General features: G+C 33.5%; 2 protein-coding genes across 3 annotated transcripts; one reads left to right on the forward strand and one right to left on the reverse strand.

Annotated features, from left to right (window-relative positions):
- Window positions 1–466: 466 nt before the first annotated feature.
- On the reverse strand, window positions 467–6,651 carry LOC117792314 (proton channel OtopLc). 2 transcript variants are annotated; one of them, XM_034632518.1, is made up of 6 exons: window positions 5,624–5,748; window positions 3,804–4,301; window positions 3,516–3,677; window positions 3,233–3,450; window positions 1,665–2,678; window positions 467–1,184 (listed from the first exon to the last, which is right to left on the reverse strand). In XM_034632518.1, the coding sequence occupies exons 1-6, from the start codon at window positions 5,731–5,733 to the stop codon at window positions 667–669; spliced, it is 2,520 nt and encodes an 839-aa protein (XP_034488409.1). In that variant the 5' UTR covers window positions 5,734–5,748; the 3' UTR covers window positions 467–666. The 2 variants fall into 2 exon arrangements, with proteins under 2 accessions (XP_034488409.1, XP_034488320.1); XM_034632429.1 differs by lacking the exons at window positions 3,804–4,301; window positions 5,624–5,748 and adding an exon at window positions 6,491–6,651.
- A 5,918-nt stretch (window positions 6,652–12,569) lies between these two features.
- LOC117793253 lies at window positions 12,570–13,385 on the forward strand. The gene is made up of 2 exons (XM_034633541.1): window positions 12,570–12,620; window positions 12,677–13,385. The coding sequence occupies exons 1-2, from the start codon at window positions 12,607–12,609 to the stop codon at window positions 13,335–13,337; spliced, it is 675 nt and encodes a 224-aa protein (XP_034489432.1). The 5' UTR covers window positions 12,570–12,606; the 3' UTR covers window positions 13,338–13,385.
- Window positions 13,386–14,074: the final 689 nt, after the last annotated feature.

The raw sequence follows: 14,074 nt of genomic DNA on the forward strand, positions 1-14,074 counted from the left end.
TTGTCAGCAGCATCTATTTTGATGTGGACTAGTGTTATTCACTTATCCAACAACTGTCATTTGCAAGCCCAACAATCCAAAAAGTGTGGGATAGTTGAATTATTTTTAGAACACATAATTAAAATAGTTCATGGGCCTATTAAAGGCAAAAGAGGGCGTGTCAGAGCCCGTAAAGTATATATATTCTTGATCAGCATCAACAGCAATGTCGATTAAGCCATGTTCGTCTTGTCCTTCCATCTTTATAAACACCTATTTAAATCTCAGATACCATACGCAGATTAAGTTTGTTTCGAATATTGGATTGGACTGCTATATTATTACGATATAAGGAGTTGATTGAATGTGGAAACTTGAGACTGTAGAGTGAACATTGTTTTTAACGATTTGAAATAAATTTGAATGAAAAATGATCAAAATTATATTCCATTAAAAATCTGCTTTGACGAAGTTATGACAGTTTGAAGTTGGTCAGACTTTTTATTCAATTAAATAAATAAAGCTTTATCTCTATCAAATAACACTGGAAGCGTTACACATACTTTGGGTTGAATACAAGGTATACAAAATACATATACTTATTAAATAATAACTTATCTCTTCTAAGCATTATTCATATATATATGCTATTTAAAAAAAAAAAAAACAAATGTGAATGCAAGTTAGTTAATGGGACTTGGCCTTGTATGTAATTTTCCAGACCTCAAACAGGCATATCGTCGAATGAAAGCGATAAAAAATTGCTAGAGGCATTGATATATGTGTGATAATTGTCCAGCCCCAAATGCCAAAGAACATAAGGTGCGTCTCACGAAATACAGCTCGTCCCTTGATCAGAGTGTTGACAAACCATATGGCAATATTGGCGACCAACAGAAATGTGATTATTTCGCGTCCGGGCTTTCGACGGACCTGCTTAGATCCCTTGCAGCGCCGATGACTTGCATGCAATATGAACATTGTTTGCAATGAGGTCTGTACGACTCCGAATACCTCGGCTATGATGCCCTCAACTCGATCGGGTACCGTGTCCCACTTGGCAAAATAGCTGCCAAGAATGCTAAACATGCCGTACAAATAAACGCCTGTCTGCGCCACAACCAGTAATAGATTGTCTAAATCCATTGAGTGATGCTCATCACTCGTATCCTTGATGTACCTAAGATCTCGCATAAGGATCATGCCTGTCATAAAAATAAATGGAAATACAATCATTTAAAATGCTAAATATTGCTTATGAAAACTGAATAAAGTTTGAATATGCAATAACAATGTCATATAACAATGTCAGAAGCATATGAAATTCTAGAAATGTCTGATATCTTACAAAAAATAATCTCTTTACGAGGTAAAAGGCTAGTGACGAAAGTCATTCCATGCTAAAAAATTGCTGATATCCAATTTTGTGACGAACGATATATTTCGAATTGAATATATATAAATTTATATATAACGAATAATGGCGACCGCTTTGCGAATTGCCAAATGCCGAATTTTGTTTTGGTTTTACGAATTATTTAAATTGAATATCGTTCGTCTAAAAATTTCATATCAGAAATTTTAAGGCATGGAAAGACTTTCGTCACTAGACTTTTACCTCGTAAAGATGTTTTTATTTACAAATGTGTATTTTTAAAATAAGATGAAAATAATTAAACACCTACCAGTTATTACTGCTGAGGCGCACAAGAAGTACATGACAGTCTCCCAGAGTGTTACTTCCTGAGTTGCGCTGAGCTCGTAGCCGGGTTGCGTGTACAGCACAAAGTACATAATCATCGAGATGATGGTCATAACAATGATTAGAATGCCAAAGAAGAGACCCTTGTGTGACTGGGAGCAGTCGACAGAGAAGTGATGAGCCGGTTTCTGAGCAACTGGCTTTACCGAGTTCTTACGTGTCTTGTCGATGTCCGGAATTGATTTCACGGTCTTCCACATCTCAAATAGTATTACCGCACATATCAATGAGTATTCGATTGTGCACGGAAAGAGAAACGGCGACAATTGTTGGACCAGTGCCCCCATAATTGTTGTCCGCGAGCAACCACTAAATGATGCAAATGTTGGAGTCGGTGTCGAAATCGGAATCGGAGCCAGAGTCGGAACCATCGTGGTATTACCAACTAGCATTGTAATATTCGTCAGTATATTGTGAAGCACTCCTCCAGTGGAATGATTGCCGATATTCAATCTAGTGTGTACTGATCCGTTCAGTGATCCGTGAATAGATTCGTTCACAGTTGGCCAGTTAGGACCACCATATGGCCCGCTGTGTAATACTGGATCTTGGGCAGGGTTAATGTCGTTGTGGCTTATGTGAAATATTTCGTGCTTTGTCTCCTCGACCAATACGTATAGCCATTCACAAAGGTTTGTGGCCACCATGTGCATTAGGCCAAATCGCGAAAAGACCTTGTGACGCGCCATATCCATATAGGTGGTATTCAGGAAGATGAACTGCACTTGGGCAATGCATAGTACCATACGACAAATTGGGGTGATCGCTACAAACACGTCCCGACATCCTGGATGACCATTCAACTCAAAGAACTGACCAAACTCTAGTCCTGAATATACCATTGTACCGATGGCGAAGGCGATGGCGCCGACCCGCAGATAAAAGCTCCCAAAGTGGGTAACTTTATGCTTCAGGTGAACATTGCTATTCTTTTCGTCTGTAATGATTGTAAAGATTACAATTATAATTGGTATTTAGTAGGTGGTTTTGTTTTCTGTGGCACCCCTGATTATAAGCTGTATTAAAAAAATTACAACTACATAAAAATTAATAAAAATGTTTCATTTTTAAAGATTATACAAAAACCTAACTATAATAATTATATCACAGCTAATAATATAAAAATCATATGTAATCATTACTAAATATGATTTTTATTTATTATTAATAAAAGTTAATATCATTTTTAAGCTAAAAGAAACTGGAGCGATCATTTTCAAACCATTTTTTGACTTGAATGATTCCATTCGCTAACTTTTATTAGGACACGCAACAATATTGCAAAAATATCCTACCCGTAAGCCATAGTTTAAAAGTGATTTTTATTTTAATAAAATAAATATAAATGCAATATATAATGATTACATGTGATACTTTCGCGGAAATGCTTTGATTTGGAAATTTGGTATTGATTACTCTAAAATAATAATTTTGCATACAAGGAATAAACACAAATTTGAAAATAAAATTGTAAATAATTATAAAACTCACGGAAATCTTTAAGTGCATTGAAGAGCGAGCGGTTACGAAATGCGCTTATATATAGAAATATCACAAAAATTATGCTACCAGCATATAGGTACACATAGAAGCCCTGATAAACGTAGGTGGGGATTTTATCGGATATGACTTCCGTGATGGGCAGGCATACACCCAGCAGCACCAAAAGTTTGCAATAAGTCGCAGATAAGGCAGAACTAATGGCATCGCTGTGAAAAAAAAAAACAGATGTTACTCACTGTAATTGAGCGTCTCTATAATTACAAGCTCTTACTTGCCCGTTCGTCGGTTCTTTTCCTTTTGTTGTTTGGCTTGAAAGCTTTTCGCACCGCTGTCGCTGTAGTAAGCAGCGGAACCGTTTCGCGCACTACCGGAGCCGCTTTGGAAGTTTATAGTCGCCGTACTGCCGGTAACCGTTCCCGTTCCGTGGAGATTTCTTATGTAAGGGCGATAAAATGTTACCCGTTGTCAATAAGTCATAACATATTCGTATTCGAAAAAAAATGTATATATATAAAATGGAGTACAACATGCAATAAATATTATAAAAGACCGGCAATACCCTGCTTTTGTAGAGTTGGAGTTTCGTTGATGCAAGAAATTACTGGGATCCTTGCGTCCTAAGCCTGGTGGTCGCTGGGTTAGTATCTCCTGGAGAAGAATCGATGGACGACGGGACACCTGAAGTGTACAGGCCGAGTCGTTGCGATGTATACCAACTGCCGGTAATGGCAAAAGGGCCTGACGAGCCGTACCGACCGTACCGTGCTCTACCAACTCCAAATTGGTCTGCGATTTAGCCAGCGGCGATATGGGATGTGACATTATCGGTATATTGTGATGGCCGCAATGATCGCAGGCAGTACGAGCGTATCGTATTACTGAATTCGATGTAGCACTAATCGACTTGCTGTCGTTGTGATTACGTTGCTGATATTCCGCGGGCGTAGTCGGAGAAGGCGAAGGCGGAGGCGTTGCAGGAGTTAGACGTGAAGAGGATATCGATTTTTTTGGTTGCCTTGTCGTAATATATTCGCAACTGTCCGTAAATACTTGGCTGCTGACGTTAAATTTGGTATCAATTTACGAATACGAGTACTCGGAACGAGTACTAAGCGCGGCGTTGACTTGTATACAGTTGCACACATACATTTACGTACTCATATTATTATATTTATACCAATGCCTCTGGTCCACTTAATGTTTTCGAATCAACTGACATTACCCAAACTGATTTTCTTGTTTTACTGAACAATCGGGTAGATTTTGTTTTTTATTTGTTGCCTAATTCAGAAATTGGATATCACGTCGATGGGTTTTTGATTGATTTTTCCTAAGCTTTGAGCAGAAGCACTTTCAGAATAGAGCTAAGGTCTTAGGAAGCATTGAAGCACCCGTAATTAGCCAATTTAACATTGGTGCAATGACGGTAAACTTTATAGAGCTATCACCGGTTGATAACAAACAGAAACCTTAGCCCAGTATCAGTCCACAAATTGATAAAATAATATAATTACATATTATTTGTATCAAATTTTATAATTATCGGTTTGGTACCCATTCAGAATTTGGTTTGATATCTTTAAGTATGTGACTCTCGTGCAATTTAAATCGTTCATCATCACTCCCAATATAATTGATTGAATGTTAACTGCTCGATAACTTAATCGAGTTATACTATATACTGACATATACGTACCAACATGTGTATTTCTGTATTATGTTTAATATGTATATGTTGTGTGTACGGATATCATTGAAAATTTTACTGATAAAAATAACTCGATAATTTAGACGGCCAGACAATTTTGTCACAGTTTTCGTAAGTTTTGTTCAAACATGAAATGTTCACGTTTGTTATATACCTGCATATGTAGGTATACGCAATGTGCTAATTTAACACAAATTCGCTCAGTGTGTCATTAACGAAGAGCAGCTAAGTATAAAAGCAAATATGAAAATGTGCTTAAAAAAACAGTTTAACAGTTTATAAAAACAGTATAATGTAAATATCGATTCATGCGTATTTCTGAATGCATTTAATGCACTATCTCCATTAAATAATTCTTATTTGAAATGTGCTTAAAACCAAGCTGTGTTTTCTAACTTTAAGAATTTTATATTCTCGATGCAGACGAATATTTTTAGTTATGAGAACAAAATCTTGATTTTAGAACCTTTTTTTTAGTGTATAAGCATGCATATGAGTATTTTTTAAAATTAACATATTAATTTTATGATTCAACGTAAGCATGCAACTGTAGTTGGTAGAGATTTTGAACTAGAGATGGGCATTGGCATTGGCATTGGCACAGCCCATGTCCATCTGTATCTGTAAATGTATCTGTATCTGTATCTCTATTTAACACTGAACAAACGCACTTTTTGGGACGAACCACAACGTCATCTCTATAGTGAACGCGCTGCTTTGTCTTCCACAACGTAATCGGTTCTTCGTAGAAGTTGTTTGTATTTATATTATTCAGCGACATATTAATAGTATTATATTTGAAATGCATAAATTTCTTAGGCACCACGAGCACGAACACGAACACGAAGCTTGAACTGTTTTAACAACTTAACAGCACAATGTTGTTTTTGAAACTGACAATCTGAGACAGTTTCACTCAGCTAAAGTCTGAGATTGAGATTGAGTTTGAGTTGTTCATTAGCAATGTTATTAGTTTTCTCTTTCGGCGGTTGCTTTCGCCATCTTAAAATATATATCTAACATAATTCACACAAATAAAATTGTAAGTCTGAACTACAAATTATATTAACAATTCATTATAAATAAATGTTAATATAATAATAACAAATATAAATAGTTAGTCTGAACTAGAAATTGGGAGCATTATTATATGTATTAACAATTCCTAGAATTGTTTCGAGACAACATATTTTATAATTCCTTGGAATGTGTTCAAGGTAAGTAAATGTTCAGACATGTGATTGTGTTTTATAAATATATATTTAACACATAAAGTATTCACACATTTAAGTATCAGTGCAGGGCAAGCTTAACCTTGTTAATAATATCTTGTAATGTAATCTTATAAACATCGAAATATGTATAAACAATTTGTTAGTCACAAACTTACACTTATTTTTATTTATTAAAAATACACATGGAATTTTATTAAATATTTTTTAAATATCACTTCTTTCCGTATCTCTTGTTTATATAGATATGGGAATAGGAACTCCTAGCGTTAGACAGCTGACAAAATTAAAGAGCTGTGTTCTTACCTGAATGTAACTGATGGCATTCGTTCGTAATTTATTGTTCCTCTTGGTTCCAGCATTAAGTCAATTTACATTCGTGTATTTGTTTCACTATTTGTTTTTTTTTTAATATAACAACTATTAAATATTATTTGGATATTGAGGGAATAGTCTATGTGCTAGCGCTGATGTAAGAAAACTAAACTAAAACACGATTGTTTATTGAAACTTATTCTTATCGCTTCAGATACTAGATAGTACTCTAAAGTATTAGGAGGAACGACTCATCACTGAATATTTGTATATGTGTAATGGTTTCTTCTACTTAATGCTTAGGTATTAATTTGGGTTTTCGATGTGCACGAGTTTTGTCAGTGACAAATGAGTACACAGATAAACATATGTTTTTCGGTTTTATATAGTGCCAGAGAAGTAATTTAATTTGCAATAATTTAAATTGCCATATATTTTTATATTTTTAACTTCTTAATTTTATAACTTCAACCCAGTGCATTATAAATTAATTTTTTTCAATTTACAATTATTTTTTCCTAACATAATGATTTTGTTATTAATTAATTATTGTCTTTACAAAGGCAGGCCAGCCCTCCCTCAAATTGATATTATACTAAATTATAGAATTAAATTAAAATAAATTAATTGAAACCCTACACAAAATTACAATTTATTGGCCCTATTAACAGCTGAGGATAATCACAGGCGTTGTAAGAACCTTATGCGATAAAGCAAAGAGTAAGTAAGAAAGGTAATTTAAAAATTAATAAATAGAAAAGTTTAATTTGTAATTTTAAGCATTAAATAAAGAGCGAGCATGAAAAATACAACCGATGGGGAAAAGTCATGAAGCCGGTCTGGCAAGCAACAAATATACATATTAACTATTCTGAAAGGCCACAGTCGAGACACCGACTATAGGAATACCCGTTCCATACTTTTAGGGGAGCTTGATGCGATTAAGTAAGATGATAAGTAATAATAATAGATAACGTTAATAACCGTAAACTATAGACAGTTTAATTAACGTTATCTATTATTATTATTTTACTTATTTTTTTAATAGCGGGTAATAAAATAAAGTTATGAAATCCTTATTTTGTTTAGAACATTATAAACTTTTAAAAAACCATTGACTGAATTAATTCTTATATTAAAGATGGATAGCCTTGGAAATACTAGAATATACTTGATCGGAATACGAACTAGATCTCAAAGACTATAAAAGCCAGAGTAACCAAGAAATCTAACTTGCTTTTTGCCTCAAAATACGGCATAGTTTTTGAATAGACTGTTGATTTGATCAAAATTTCTTTTCCTGCATACTTAACTTAACTTAACTTTCAAACTACAATAATAATCCAATTCGGCTTAAATTTTAACACATTATTTTTAAAGGTTGAAACATTTAAAAAATCATATGCATTTATATTCAAATTGAAATGTAGGATAGGCTATTGCTATGTGTTACTGCACTGATAAAAAAAATGTTCTAATATCAAAATTTTGGTCTCAGAACTAAGATTTTTGGTCTAAAAAATGCGTCGAGAACATAAAATTCTTAAATTGAGAGAACGCATCTTGATTTTTAGTAATTTAGTAATTTAGTAATTTTGTCTTAAAATAATCTTATTTTAAGAACATAATATTTAAGATAAATGTTCTTGATTTTTAAATTATTTTTTTTTTTTTTTAGTGTGGCAGATTAATTCTAAGATTTATTTAGGCTTCTTATAAACAAAGTAAACCATTTATTTAATAAATCCTACATTCGTACTACTCGTTATTATGTGTATTTACACAATGGTACCTCTACATTCATTTATATGTTACATCCGAATTCATCCTGAGAAAGACTTTGAATTAAGTTCTAGCCAATGGCAAAAACAAGACTGTAAGGTCTGAACGTAGTTATTACGACTTGTGCAGCTTCCAATTTCACTAACCGGATATGAACTTCCGTAATAAACATTTTGCGCGTTCGCATGTTTTGTGGGTGTGTACAATATATAAATATATATATGTACACTATTAAAAAAATTTTCTAAAATCAAGATTTTGGTCTAAAAAATGAGTCGAGAACATAAAATTCTTAAATTAGAAGAACGCATCTTGATTTTAAAAACATTTTAAATAAAACCATGTTCTTATTTTAAGAATAATGTTCTTAAACATAAAATCTAAAATTAACAAAAAAAAAATTAAATTATTGTTTGTATACATAATTTTTTTTATTTTTAAATTTTGATTTATTTACATTTTATTCTGTCTTAGTAATTTTATAAATGTTATTTTAACTTGTTACGAGTGGGCTTCGAACCGCCGCTTACTGCTTCACAACTGAAGCGCCCCTCTCTAACCAGAGCGCCATGGTGCCATCATTGTTTGATATGAAATAGTACCTAATTAAACTTTCCTAACAATTTAAGACTTTTATTCTTATATTATGAGTTTAAGTTTTTTTTAGATTAATAATCTTAGTTTTAGTAATTTGGTCTTAAAATAATCTTATTTTTAGAACAAAATATTTAAGATGAATGTTCTTGTTTTTTGAAGTTGGTCATTTTTATCAGTGTATATTTGTATGTACATATGTAACGTTGTAATGTCCAGGGATGTGAATGCCGGAAAATACTTGTGACTCTTCATTTTCGTCTCGGTTGACTTTTAACACTTAAGCTGAAAATTGAGGACAAAATGATATTTGCGCAGGTCTAAGGGCACTTTATTGGCTACACAGTGACTGCTGACTGTCTATGTGCACTCCTTCCAAAAGTGTGCAAATGTTTTAGTCCCCTCGGAATTTAGTTGAGGGAAATGCGGTTGAGTTACTCGTACATTGTAGACCAATCCATGATGTATTTTAGTCTAGAGGTCCAATTTTCAAGCACTTTTTCGAGCATTTGGGGCCGTATGTCGGCAGTAACGCGACAAATGTTGGCTTCCAAGTCCCCTAACGTTTGTGGTTTGTTGGCGTAAGCGAGCGACTTCACATATCCCTTAAGAAAATAATCCAATGGTGTCAAATCACACGATCTTGGTGGCCAATTGACAGGTCCATTCCGTAAAATTATGCGCTCATCGAATGGTTTCTTTAATTAATCGATTGTGACGTTTCCATTATCGGTAACTGACTCTCCAGCATCATTTCGGGCCCATACACCGAAATCACGACGCATTGCATGGTCTCGCGCCTTTAATTCTTGAACAAGCTGGATCTTGTAAGGTCGTAAGCCAAGATCTTTGAGCAAAATCTTCCATAAAGTTGATGGACAAAGCTCCAATTGCTGTGCACGGTGGCGAATCGATTCATTCGGGTCCTCTTCAACACTTTGCTCAACAGCGGCAATTGTTTCTTTGGTGCGCACTGTTCGACGTCTCTGCGGATGCGTATTTTCACATAGAGTAAACGTAGTGCGAAAACGATCCATGGTGAGCCGAATTAATTGCTCTGATGGACGCTTATGTCGACCATAAAATGGACGGAGCTTGCGGTAAACTTCGCGAACTGAATTATTATTTTCGAAATAAATTTGCACAATTTGCAAGCGTTGTTCTTTGTCAACCTGTTCATGGTAAAATGGCAAACCAAACTGAACAAAAATGACATTGAGTTGCCAGATTTAACAAAAAAATGTCAGCTTTATCTCTACTCGAAAAACCAACTCAAAAAAAAACACCCTTTAAAAGTACACATATGTCTTTGTGTGTGTAAATATGTTTATTGTAATACTTAACACACTGTTCGCTTATGGAATCAGCTAACACAAAGTTTAAAAACTGTATCAGGCGCAAATAAATAGAAAAACAATTTAAAAATTTAAAAAAATACAGTTGGATTATCCATATGCTTATCATTATATCTAAATTATTTCCAGACTTAAGAATCAATACATATATGTTCTTTTACAACTACCCTTTAGAAGTTGTCTTTCCACACAGTATGCAGGTTTCGTCGACAACGAACTTGTTTTTTTTTAATTCACAGCCCGCTGCTGACGAAACCTGAGTTCAATGTGAAAAATCTGCACAGTTTGTATATAACACTTTAACGCTTTGCAATTCAAATTTTTAATTAACATCATAAATTACCTGCAAAACTATTTTTATAAATTTCTACGAATATGCATATTAATGTGCGTACAATAGGGTGTTGGGGAGCTTTAGAACTAAGTACAGGGTATCTCACATTTTTGTACTTTCGTTCGCTTTTGGATTGCTCACCTTTTTATGACACCCTATTCCTCTTTCTCTTGCATTTCGCTGTTTGTTTTGACTTTATTATGATAATTCTGACCATCAGTCAGTCTGAAATAAAATATTTATATCATACAAGGTTTTGACTATCATTTTCTACAAAATTGTGATTTTATTGATCATGTATTTACTATATTTTTTTAACAATTTAAGAATTTAACAATTGAGTTCCAGATGAGCAAGATAAATAAAAGTGCAAATTAAATTTAATATTAATCTAAGCTAGTTAGATATGTTATTTTTTACTAAGACAAATACATATGAACTAATTTTTGAATATGAAAAAAAGTTGGAATGTCCATTATATAACTTCAGATTAAAGGGAGTAAGCTTAGCAAAAAAGGAAACTATCCACACTGTTAAAACTTCTAAGCTGTTGACTTTCTTGATATATATGTATATGTATATAGAGAAACATTTTCAAGTTGTCTGTTAACTTACGCTCAATTTCTTTGGCTAAGACCGTGGCAGTTAAGAATCCGCAGTAAATTGCTACTGAAAAAGTTGTAAACTCAAATTGAAGTTGATTGTACATCTACCATGGTGTCCCCTTTTGAGTACACATTTTTTTATTTTTAGAAAATTTAACTAGCTCACTTTAAGGCAGCTACTTGCAATTATCAGTCGACGTGAAATTAAATTTGTTATATATTTCTAATCAACATTAACAATTGCGTTAATTTTAAACAAAGTTTAAATTGTATAATATATTTTTGAAAATTATAATAATTAATGTAGTGTATTATATTACAAAAAAAACCTCTTTACGAGGTTAAAGTCTAGTGATGAAAGTCTTTCTATGCCCCAAAATTTCTGATAACCAATTTTGTCTTACTAGGTGAATTACTGACACTAAGTATTATCCCGAGTATATATAAATAGTTTGGCACTTGTCATGTGACTCTTAAGACTTTACAAAATGTTAAATAACAATTCAGACAAAAATTTGCGGTGTATTTCATAACTTAGCTGGAATTGATAAGATCCTTTGATAGACAAATGAAAATCACTAAATATCAAACAGTGTTCTGGTAAAAGCGACAAAAAACAAGATAGTAAATAATTCACTTAAAATCAAATAAAATTTAATTTACTTCAGGAAAAATGTGCAATGAACGCGGGTTGGCGTTGCCACTTCAGTTACCAATCTACTGCCGTCAAGTTTATAAAATCCAGACAGTACGAGAAGAAGAGGAGAAACGGAGAATCTGTAAAAGTGGCGGACTATGTCACAGAGAGAAAAATAAAATGGCAACTGTTAGTGAGGCGGTAAATTTATTGCCTAGTTGTAGTCGAGGAGAGTTTAGCTGTACCCAGATAAACGTTTTGTCCACTGCTAAAAAACGACAAAAAATATACGGTTTGACTTTTGCCGACACAGACGGGACTGAATAATCTCAAATCATGGCTGACTACAAGTAATTTGTAGCTGATTTAATTCAGAAACGAAACAAAGTACTATTTGAATATATATATATATATATATATATTATTATCAAAGAGCTTTTGTTTTGAAATAAAAGTTTTTTTTCACAACTAATTCAGTTTTTTATTGATCTGAAATTATACCGTTTTTCGTATTTTCAAGTTTGTGTATAGTTAGAGATAGTTAGAGATGAGTTTTACAAAGCTATTAATATTTACAACGTTGGGCTCTGCCAGGAGTTGGCAAGAAGGCTTAACTTCCCAGAGGGTGCATTGTTCTCATTGGAATCTTTAATAAGAGAAAAAAAATTATATGTTGTTTAAAGACAAATAACCATTATACTTAGTATACCCTAGTTTAAATGTCATCAAATCAATATAATAATTTATTTAATTTTTTTGACAATATATCTTTTCCGATTACAATATATGTTATATGCAAGATGTGGATGTATAGGTAAGTATATTGAGTTGTTACCCAGTAGTTTAACTTTTAAAAATTTCGTATCGTAGAGGAAGTCTCGCATTAATTGCTGGCTCGAATCAAAGAGTACCAAAGACTGACGAAAGCCTACAAAAAAGCAGTGACAAAAGTGATTATCTATTGACTCATGTTGAGTCAACCCACGACAATTATCAGCCCCTAAAGGGATCTCTTTCCTACAACTGTAACTTTCTGTCGACAAGCGGCCAGAACAAGGAATTTGGAATTGGGAGACGCCATCGAGATCTAACCAAAGACGAAACAAGTCAAAATGGATCCACATGGAGTAGGTCAAAGTCGAAGTCGAATCCTATGAAATTTGAAAGTCTGCTTACATTAGGGGAGCTGGAAGTATTAAGTACCTCACACACAACAAATGGGGACTACGAGTGTGTCAATAACTTGACTTTTGCGGACCTTAGAAATGCATGTAACTTGTCAATCCATCAATATGAGTGTGGCTGCAGCTTGTGCCTAAACAGGAACAATACAATATTATCAATTGCCTTAAAGGCTAAGCATTTTGTGGATCAAGCTATGTATAATCCTTGTGCAACTACATATCCAGATTCAGATTTAGTTTTCAAATCAGATAATGTGGTTCATTCTTTTCGAGGAAAGTATCAGATTTATTTGATTCATTTAACGCACTTAGTGCTGGTAATTGCGTGTCTGCGTGGAGTAATCTAGATTCTAGAGCAAGAGTACGATTGCAAATATTATACAAATATCTAGAAATTCTCTTTACAAAACTTTATTTTTTGTCTGATAATAAATTATAAGCTAACTCATATGTATTTAGTATGTATATTCATATAACAAACTCGTTATATCAAATGATCTATGCTAAATCACTGCGGACGGCAGTCCGCGCTAGTGACGAAAGCAGCACGAAGGGAAATTCTTTAAGAGACCCGGCCCTGCCCGTGTCCGAAATCAATTTTAAAAGACACGTCTGGCTTGAACTTATTGTATAATTGATAAAAGTTTTAACAGATTTGTTTTTATTTTTTCCTTTTGTTTCAAAATCTTAAAGCATTTTAAATTTACTGGTTCCTATTTGAAAAATGATTTTTTCTTATCTTTACAAATTTGTTAAATCTGTCAAATTAAGCTTGAGAAACATATTGATGCGTATTTAACACAAATTTGAACAATTTCCCGAAGCGCAGAAGGAAAGCAACTACTTTGAAGGCAGCAATAACTGTTATAATCCAGCAATGGTTTGAGATATGTACAATGCACATGTACATATATAACAGACCAAATTAAGGCCCACTAAAAAGCCATATCTGCTTAAGGTTTTAAGAGGATTTCAAATTTGTTTTAAGTATCTTTATGGATTCAAATTTCCACATGCAATTTTTTGGTAATGAGCGCCTAAAATATTTCCGGAGAATTGCAGCCGGAGGCAAATCAGCAACAAC

Source organism: Drosophila innubila, chromosome X (genome assembly GCF_004354385.1).
Source record: "Drosophila innubila isolate TH190305 chromosome X, UK_Dinn_1.0, whole genome shotgun sequence".
NCBI classification, from domain to species: Eukaryota; Metazoa; Arthropoda; class Insecta; order Diptera; family Drosophilidae; genus Drosophila; species Drosophila innubila.